General features: G+C 42.0%; 2 protein-coding genes across 2 annotated transcripts in view; both read right to left on the reverse strand.

Annotated features, from left to right (window-relative positions):
* The window catches only part of sec31b (SEC31 homolog B, COPII coat complex component), a 31,063-nt gene extending 28,545 nt beyond the window's left edge, over positions 1-2,518 (reverse strand). The window contains exons 1-3 of the mRNA XM_080747573.1: positions 2,424-2,518; positions 888-992; positions 101-224 (exon numbers count right to left, since the gene is read on the reverse strand). Of these exons, the coding sequence (XP_080603699.1) occupies positions 101-224; positions 888-966 (203 nt within the window). The 5' untranslated portion in view covers positions 967-992; positions 2,424-2,518. The remainder of the gene's footprint in view (positions 1-100; positions 225-887; positions 993-2,423) is intronic.
* Positions 2,519-3,944: 1,426 nt separating this feature from the next.
* ndufb8 (NADH:ubiquinone oxidoreductase subunit B8) lies at positions 3,945-9,634 on the reverse strand (the record flags this gene model as incomplete). Its single annotated transcript, XM_080746985.1, is given in 6 exon segments — positions 3,945-4,094; positions 6,336-6,491; positions 8,248-8,347; positions 8,873-8,999; positions 9,500-9,610; positions 9,613-9,634. Coding segments are annotated over 6 exon segments (612 nt in total). The 3' UTR covers positions 3,945-3,998.
* Between the last annotated feature and the right edge of the window lie 215 nt (positions 9,635-9,849).

Genomic DNA, 9,849 nt, shown 5'->3' on the forward strand with positions numbered 1-9,849 from the left:
GTGAGGTTATAAAATAAACACATCATGGCTGCTAAATTCAAAACTTCAAATTCCTCAGACTCTTCCTCAGACTGCACGAACTCAAGAACCTCCTCCTCACCTGTTTGTGGTCGGTAATGACCCTTTGAGCTTCATGTCCAGGGAGGGATCAGAAAAGTCCACCTCAAATATCTCAAGTGCAGCAGTGGTGTTGAAGGAGGCATCGAGCTGGTGAGCTGACGTGCCTGTTGTATTGACACACAAAGAAAATGGTACAAATGTAAACCTACGTGTTTCATACATTTGTTGAGGCAAGGATAGGCAAGAAGAAATGCCGGTTAAAGCAAGGGTCTTCAACAGGGGGTCGCCGATCTACAAGCCGATCGCCGATCTACAAGCTCTCAATGCCTCGCGCTGCGAGGTGTTGAGAGCTTGTAGATCTGCTATTTTTGGCAAATAGGTTTGGAGTGAAAGGTAACATTTACTAAGTATCATCGATTTAAGTGGTTAAATGTCTGAAAAAACAAATTAACACAATTCCAACATAGACTGATGACAGTGCTGTCAAACGTGACTATCGATTAAATCGATGAAAATCTGAGCACAATTTTATACAATAGTGGGGGTCCCTGTTCATCTAACTGTCAGCTAAGGGGTCCTTGGCCTGAAAACATTGAAGACCCCTGGGTTGAAGCATGCACACACAGTCAGTGTTGGTCTATGCAGATATAATTCTGAGTGTACAAATGGGCCAAATGGACCCATATTTGTACACTCCCAGAGTGTACAACTCATGACAATTCGGTTATTGCAGCTACCTAATGCCAGGTAGATGGGATGGTGGGTTACTTAGATGTACCTACCTAATGCCAGGTAGATGGGATGGTGGGTTACTTAGATGTACCTACCTAATGCCAGGTAGATGGGATGGTGGCTTGCAGGACTCCAGGCCTGGTGGGCGGTCCTCTGAATCTCCTTCAGTCTCATCTTCCTGCACTGCTGTTTGCAAGGTCCTGGACAGACAATCAAACAGCTTTAATTGCGGTGGATTTCCAATTCAATTAAAACTTCCATGCTTAGCTCCATTGGTGATTCATTGAGTTATTGATTACTTGTCCAAGTAAGTTAATGCTTACAGTCATCTATATAGTTTTCTATAACAGAGCTACAGGATTTATCTTACTTGCATAAGAGACTGTTAAGGTTAGTTTTTCTTGTTTTTCTGTTGTTGAGCATGCACTTTATGTACTGTAATTGATATGATTGTCCCCCCATCTCCCAGTTTATTTATCCATTTGTGTGGCTATAAACTTTGGGAGAACTTATGGAAAATAATCTTACCTACCCTTTTAGATTTCGATAACTTGTGATGTGGCAATTCTGGCAAATAAACTTGAGGATTTTGCAATAAGGAAATGATTGCGACTGTTAGGGTGCTTCCCTACTGATGCAGAGTATATTACACTGTTATATTAGCATATTAGCTATTTACCTCACTGGTTGTCAAAGTGGTTCCAGGTAACCCCTGGGATCCTGGAGGGGTTCCAGGGGGTCTACAGCTAACTGAGGAGCAGTTTAAACACTTAAAACCACTTTTTTATTATGTATTTTTTTCCCTCCACAAAAATAGCCTGCTTTGGATATGCACAAACTATTTTCAAATCGGGATCAAATCGAGAGACAAAAAAAACATATTAACTGTTGCAGGTCCTTAACAACATGAAAAGGTTTTCTGATTAAACTATAATAGCGTTTCGTTTGTCGTTTACTTTGCAGAGGATACGTGTCTAAACCAGATTAGACACAGATACACACAGTCGACACACGAGCCATTATTAACAACATAACGGTAACACGTCTGCACTAATGTTCACTCCACACCCTGCTTGCTTTGGCTTGAGCAATAAGCTGATGATCACCTGGTACATGCACAACAGTACGTGTCTCTTCTCTGACTGAACTCAACCACACTACTTAGCAACACGATGTGAGCTTGTAGATCTGCTATTTTCAACATCTTTTTGAAAAATCCTGAACAATTCTGAATAAAGTTGTTGACATCACAAAATTCCCTTATGGGACTGCTATCTGTCACAAAATCTTTTCAGATGAGGGTCCGTCCGCGTCCGCGACCAAATAACACTAATTTGGGGGTCCCTGACACGGGAACACGTTTGAGAACCACTGATTTAAATGAATCGTTTGGTACTTTGAACCCCATGCAGGCGCTGTTAAGGAGACGTGTAACTATTTGCTAAGCTCTTCTAAATAACACGTCAATGTTCCGCGTATAGTCAAGTCAGAGCCTGAAGCTAGCCGCTGCTAGCTAGCTAATAGACCCACCTAGTTGGCCTTGTGTTGATAACTTGCCACAGAGCGGACAAATATTTTGTCTGTATCGTTTTTTAAACCATCGACGGTCATTAGAATATGATAGCACTCACGTCAGAGTCGTTATTTGAAGTCCCAATGGTCAAGAATATGAAAATAAAACAGCTATCCACTGCTGCTGCTGCTAGCCGCTTCGACCAGCGACAACCTAAGCACTAGTTGCCGTGTTGTCACTTCACTACGGTGGCCGACGAGGGTCACTGTCTGACAACGCGCATCATGTCCTCTTTTGACCCGAGTAAACTTTTCTCATGACTTGTCTTCTATGCCAGGGGGTACTGGCAAAGAAGACAGGGACCCTTTAGTTGAGAGGGAGATGAAGCAGGGACCCCCACAACTTTTTCATAGATTCCACATAGTTTCATCGTTTGACAGCACAATCATCAGTGTATTTTGGATTCATGTCAATTTGTTTTCAGATATTTAACCATTTAACCAACAATACTTAATAAACTTGACCTTTCATTCTGTATAGTCTGCTCTTTTTCCCCTCTACACCAAACCAAATAACCAAAGAACTTTTGCTGAAAATAGCCAATCTGCTATTTTTGGCAAAAGTTCTCATAATATGGACCCTAGAGTTCAAGCGGTTAATATAAAAAAGGGAAAAAAGGTTCTATCACTCAGTTTTGGAGGACCCCCTAGGGGTCCCGGACACCTGCTGAATACCTGTGTTCTATTCTTCAGTCCATGAGGACCACTCACTGCACACTGAATGAAACGCCCTGAATAAGAGTTAAGATCTGTTTATTTGACAGGGACCTTGCTCATTAATGGACATGTCAGTTTTCACTTCAATGTAAATGAGCCAGATTTAGCCCGCTGTGGGCTAATTTCCATCTGCAGTCCCTGGACCCCCATTGGTGGTGATCAACCCCCCCAATCCAACCCTTGATGCTGAGTGCCAAGCAGGGAGGCATTGGGTCCCATTTTTATAGTCTTTGGTATGACCCGGCCGGGGAATTGAACCCCCGACCTCCCAGTCTCAGGGCGGACACTCTAACCACAAGGCCACTGAGCTGGTCAGACAGACAGACAGACAGACAGACAGACAGACAGACAGACAGACAGACAGACAGACAGACAGACAGGATCCCCATTGGTGGTGGTGATCAACCCCCCCAATCCAACCCTTGATGCTGAGTGCCAAGCAGGGAGGCATTGGGTCCCATTTTTATAGTCTTTGGTATGACCCGGCCGGGGAATTAAACCCCCGACCTCCCAGTCTCAGGGCGGACACTCTAACCACAAGGCCACTGAGCTGGTCGAATGAGACATCACAAAACTAAACTCATTCAGTATGTCAATCAATCAACTCATTCAGTATGTCAATCAATCATCTCGATCCAAAGCTACATCAACACCAACCTTGAAACCACTGCCCTACTCTAAAAGGTACAGCATAAAAGTATATCATAATTATAATTTATTATGTTAGAATAAGCAATACTTGAAAACAACAAAACAACAAAGTATGGTAGGCATTTATCAGACGCTCTTATCCTGAGCAAATTAGAAGTGTGAAATAAGAGTAACTAACTGGACACACAATGCAAAAGAAAGTGACATATGTTTATAGACTTTAATGGAGACAGAAATATATATACAGTAGAGTGACAGTTTAGACATTAAATTTCATAATTTTTGACTTCTTCTTCGGGCTGTTTGTTAGGGTCTCCTCCTCTCTCCAGATACAGGTTATTGTATGGGTACTGCTTCGGTCCCTAGAACAAAAACAAAACAAAATATCGAAGATATGAATATGTTCCGCTGCTGGTTGAAAAACAAGTTTCCTTGACAATGGATAGAAAATTTAAAAAAGGGTAGAATTTTAAATTGAAAGTTTAAACTTATGGAATTTACTTTCCACAACATTAACCATTAATACAGATTATAGTCTGACGAAACAAGCTTGCAAAAAGTTCCATTCAGACAACTTTCACCATTTTTCAGTTGCCTACATATTTATTTAGTCAGATTACAGACTTCTAAGCCTCTAATGTAGAGGAAAGAAAGTGCTAGCTTATCAGTAAATATATATTTATCTGTTCTTTCTGAATGAAATAACCTAGTACATTTTCAATACTGGATTTGGCTTTCAGCCCAAAGTGACACAAACGCTGACACAAAAACACCTGGTATTTGTTTCCAGCAGTGAAACACTACCATCATCTATAACAGACCCGAGGCCTGTGTGATACATTGACACCATCCTAAATGTACAGACATTTTCAGACCATGGGCGAAAGTACAGACAATAACTAGAAGCAGTGCTCTTCCGAGCACAGGTCTCCACCAGGCCGTGCGTCCTGGTGGTGCTACTGTATAATAGGCCAATGTAAAAAGGGTGGCATATGTTCTTCACCTTAGATCTTTCATGGCAATCGGACGCTGCATGCATGATTTCAAGCATTGTGTTCCAAAAATGAGTTTTGCTAAAGTCTACCTGCTGGTGGCGCTATAACAGGACAATGTTAAAAAGGTAGCATTTGTTCCTTGACCTAGTGGGAATATGTGTGGCAAATGTCACGGTAATCGCAAGCTGCGTTGCTGATTTGAGGCATTTTGTTCAAAAACGGAGCAATCCTGCAAACTTTGGAAGCTAATATTAGCCAATCAGGATGGAATGTGAAATATCAGACGGATCGGACTTGATCACATGACTATAGAGATACTGTGTACCGATTTGCATGATTTTTGGATAAAATCTCAAGGAGTAATATCCAAAAATGTGTTTTACATAAGTCAGCCCAAAGGTGGCGCTATAAAAGGCTGATGTGAAAAATGCAGGGCAAAGGTTTATCCTTAGCCTCTAGGGAGTGCGCTTACAAAGTTTGAAACTGATCGGTGGAGTTATAGGTAAAACCACAAATCGGGCTGTTATAGCGCCACCATGAGGCTGATTAAAAAAAAATTAAGTGGCATTTCTTCCTCGGCCTAGTGGTAACGTGTGTGCGCGATTTCATGATAATTGCACTTTGCGTTTGTGATTTGAGGCATTTTGTTCAAAACGGCTCAATCCCACAAACTTTGGAAGCCAATCTTAGCCAATCAGGATGGAATATGCAAAATCGGACAGATCCGTGTCGATCACATGACTGTCGAGATACTGCCTACCGATTTGTAGGATTTTTGGACAAAATCTGTAAGAGTAGTGCACAGAAATGTGTCTTGCGAACATCGGCCACTAGGTGGCGCTAGAAAAAGCCCATTTGAAAAATTTAGGGCAGAGGTTCTAGATTGGCATCCAGGGAATGTGTGTGCTCACTTTGGCAGCGACCGGGCCAACGGCGACTGAGATTAGCTGCACACAAACTGCGAGGACACACACACACACGGACGGACACACGGACACACGGACGGACGGACGCACGGACGGACGGACGGAGGGGAAAACATACTCTCCCCTCAGCCTTCGGCTGGTGGAGACAATAAAACATCCAACTTATAGCACTTTTCTTTGTACAAAATATAACTTTATTAAAGCAAAGAAATGAAGAAAAAATGGCTACAAAAGAATAAGAAATGTTATTAAAAGAATAAAGGTGAATACAATGGAAAAAGGATTAGATGGGGAAGTCTGAAGGGAAGTCTGAAGAGGTGTTTTCTTTTTTAGAGCAGTTCACAAAGGACGGAGATGGATGAAAGAGCAGATAGATGGTTTCATAAAATCTCAAAGAACTGCATCTCTCTTGTATCTCAAACTGTAGACCCGCTTTCACTGTTATGCCTGATTTACGTATACTCTGTTGTACACACAACACACACACATAGCAGATCGACAAGCTCACGTGTCACACTGTGACACGTGAGCTTGTAGATCTGCTATTGTCTGTGTGCAACACTAGTATGCAACTCCGGCATTAGTTACAATAACCTGTTAAATGTCCTGGCACCTCAGGTGAAACGCTGTAAATCGATCATGAACGAGACAACAAATAAACACTATGGTTTCCTGTACTTACAACAGCTTGGTATGCTGGGAATTGTTCGCCGACGTAGAACATAAACAGCATGAAGCCAATGAAGCCGAACAGATGTTTGACCATTGTGTGCCAAGGAACAGGGCTGGGAGAGGTGTCCACTCGGTTTCTGATGAACATGTCAAAGTTCCAGTGCATCTACAAGAAGATGAGAAAAACCAAAGCAACAATATTGTTAAGAGGAATCCGTTCATGATATCTAAATTCAAACAGTGTTTACAGCAGTGCTCACAGACTTAAATGCATCTGAAGATACATACATGACAGTACAAAGGGGTGTGTGAGGTACCTTGGAAGTTTATAAAATATTATTTAAAATTAAAACATGATATCACTTCTATTACTACAACTACTGATAGTATGGCATTAGTACCAAAGAGTTTGTTCAGTAACATGGGTCTCCCCAGCTCTTTATAAAAACAAGTACATTTTCAAGTGGGTCATAATTACATCCCATCAGGACCCAATTTATCAGCTTCGATTTTATAGTGTTCCCATTCATAATTTTTCAGCTGATTTTATAATTTCATCACTTCCAATTTCACTTTGCTCTCTCTCCTGATTGGATGAAAATGGCCTGAAATCCTGACCTGAAAGTGTATTTTCTATTTATTAAAGAGCTGGAGAGACAAGGAGATCCCTGTTACTGTGCTAATTCTCTGTAGCAATTATTACTTTGAGGGAAAAAAAGAGCGTTGTTGACCGCAGTCCCGCAGGGGTCTTTACTTTTCCCCTCTACACTAAATCACTTCAACAAAAATAGCACACATATGACTGTAACTACTTTGTTGTGCTGTACTTACTACTACTGTGGTGCAGTGGTGTAAAAATTAATCACATTCTTTACTTATAAGAATGTGGGTATTACTTATACCCACATTTACAGTACAAGCTGATCCTTTCTGCCCTCTACACCAATGACAACAATAGCTGATCTACAGGCTCACGAGACACATTGTTAATCATCATGCCCGGAAGAGGGATGCTAGTATAGTTGCTATGTATATTGCTACAGGAATTATTTAAAAATTAGTTATCTGAAAACTTAGGTTAGGATTTAGAAGGCCTCAAGTCTAAATGGGTTAATGGGAAACAGGTCTACACGAAAACCAGATTCAGCAGTGGACAATATTTCAATAGAGTGAAATGTATTATGGTTTATGTTCCATATAAAACCACCAAATGGCATTCAAGCTTTGTGTGTGTGTGTGTGTGTGTGTGTGTGTGTGTGTGTGTGTGTGTGTGTGTGTGTGTGTGTGTGTGTGTGTGTGTGTGTGTGTGTGCGCGCGCCTTTTAATGGAACAGGTTGTCACTCAGAAACTCTTAGTTGAGCCATCTTTAGCTTGTTGAAGACACTAAAGCCCCTTCTCACCCCTTCCCTTGGACACTACTAAGTGTGGGTTTCAAGTGCGATGATGTCACTGGGGCGCGCTGAGTGCTGTCCCATTTCGTAGACCCCTTCAAACCTACCCTTTGAATGTGCACTATTTTCCCCCGTTTCTAAGCATACAGCCACCGTGGAAGCTTCAAGCACTTTGTTGGATAGTGGAGTTCGACAATGCAACGCGCCCCCACGATTCAACCCAAATCAAACTGAAAACAACTGAGTGTCCACAATTAAAATGTCCATAGTCTAAAGATTTAAACCCCCCCAAAAAAAAGTACAGTGATGGAAAAACTAGGTTTTTCCTTTCGGAAGCCCTCGGCTTGGCTCCGCACTCAGCAGTGCTGTCCCATTTCACAGGCAAAACGTGTGTCCTATGTGCTCTTCACAGGGCAATACCCTACCCTACCCTAGCTAGGCTCGCACTTTGAAGGGTGCGCACTCTGAATTGGGAAGGGGCTAAAGACAAATTTAAAATAAATTCCCTGCATTACAGCTGCATTAACTTACTGGCTCGCCCCAGTTCCTCCTCAGATCAGGATGGTCCCATTGATACCAGGGGTCTCTCTCATGCTGAGATCTATCTGGGAGCTTAGGATAATCACCAAAGCTACGGGGGAAAAAGAAAGTTATGGTATGTCAGTAAACAGTCACACTCACTGCCAAAGTTACAACTTGCCATGTGACTTGCTGACTGTCATTTCTTTTCCAAATAGATGCATATAGAAACACTGGATTTATTTAATGAGGAAAATTCATTTCAATTCATATCATCGCAGGAATCATGTCTATACAGATTCAGATTGATCAAAATAACCCCTAAAAGTAAAGTCAAAATGTGTTAAATATTTGTCTAAATTTAGATAGAAAAAAGTCACACTAGCTTGTACATTAAATTAGATATGTAGATAGTATCTGCTAGATACATATGTACAGTATGCTGCACAGCTGCAACCGTTTGTAATGTAACGTACAAGGCTGTGTTTAAAACATTTTAAAAACATTCAAATATAGTCAAATTGTGCAGTCAAATGCAAGCAGTGCCAATGATGAACACCAACGCACATACTCTCCTTTCGTCAGGAAAACGTTGTTTTGTTTAGTTAACTAATAGTGCAAGACGAATCCATCTCACCCCTCGCCGTTATCAGGATGAGGCTCATAGTCCTCAACTCTCATGTTGTATTTCTTAGCTGCAGCAGCTCTCTCTTCAGGTGTGTTGGGATATGGGCCAGGAAGCATGCCCTTAGAAGGTCCCGAGGCTGAGACGTGGATAATAAGACATGTGTGAATTTTAATGACATTTTCATTTAATCAAGTTAAACAGAAAATACTCAACAAGATAGTAGAATACAGCAGTGTTTCTCAAAGTGGATTCCAGGGACTCTGTGGGTTCCTTTTTAGGGGGTCTAAATTGACCCTCTCTCTGGTCCATCGCGTCACCGATGGACCAGAGCTAAATTGACCCATACAATGTCTAACTCTGACAGTGTACAAATGGAAACTAATGAACCCTGGCGCGTCAATTTGGTTCCATTTGTACACTGTCAGAGTTAAGGGGAGACCTTGAAATTTGAAAGTTTGAGAAACACTGGAACACAGTGATGATCATCATCACAGAGGCTACGGTGGCCGCTAGGGGAGAATAAGCTAGCGTTAGCTTGTCAAGGTTATGGCTACTCTGACACGAAAACGATGTCTGAAACTAAGCTGGAACATACTGTGACCGCAGCTTCATCAATTCATTACAGGGTATACTTGCCTGCTCTGCTCGCCGACAGGAGGGCTGGCATCCCAGCTCCTCTCGCTCTTGTCAGAGCTCGAACCCATCGCTGGAAACCAACAACACCAGCCATGTTTACTGGCCGCCGTCTCTGACAGGAATAAGACTACGCATGCGCAGGATGTGAGCTATGGGTCGCAGAAAGGGACATTTGACCTTTCATAAACCACAGAGCCTTCTAACTTCACTGTTTCTGACCCCGCAGTGGCAGGACTCTCTGATTAGACGACTCTGATAAACCAGTGTCTCACCCACACACATGACTGTAACTACTTTGATGTGCTGTTCTACTGTGGTGCAGTGGTGTAAAAAGTAATTAATTACTCACT

Source organism: Nannobrachium achirus (genome assembly GCF_963921795.1).
Source record: "Nannobrachium achirus genome assembly, chromosome: 18".
NCBI lineage: Eukaryota > Metazoa > Chordata > Actinopteri > Myctophiformes > Myctophidae > Nannobrachium > Nannobrachium achirus.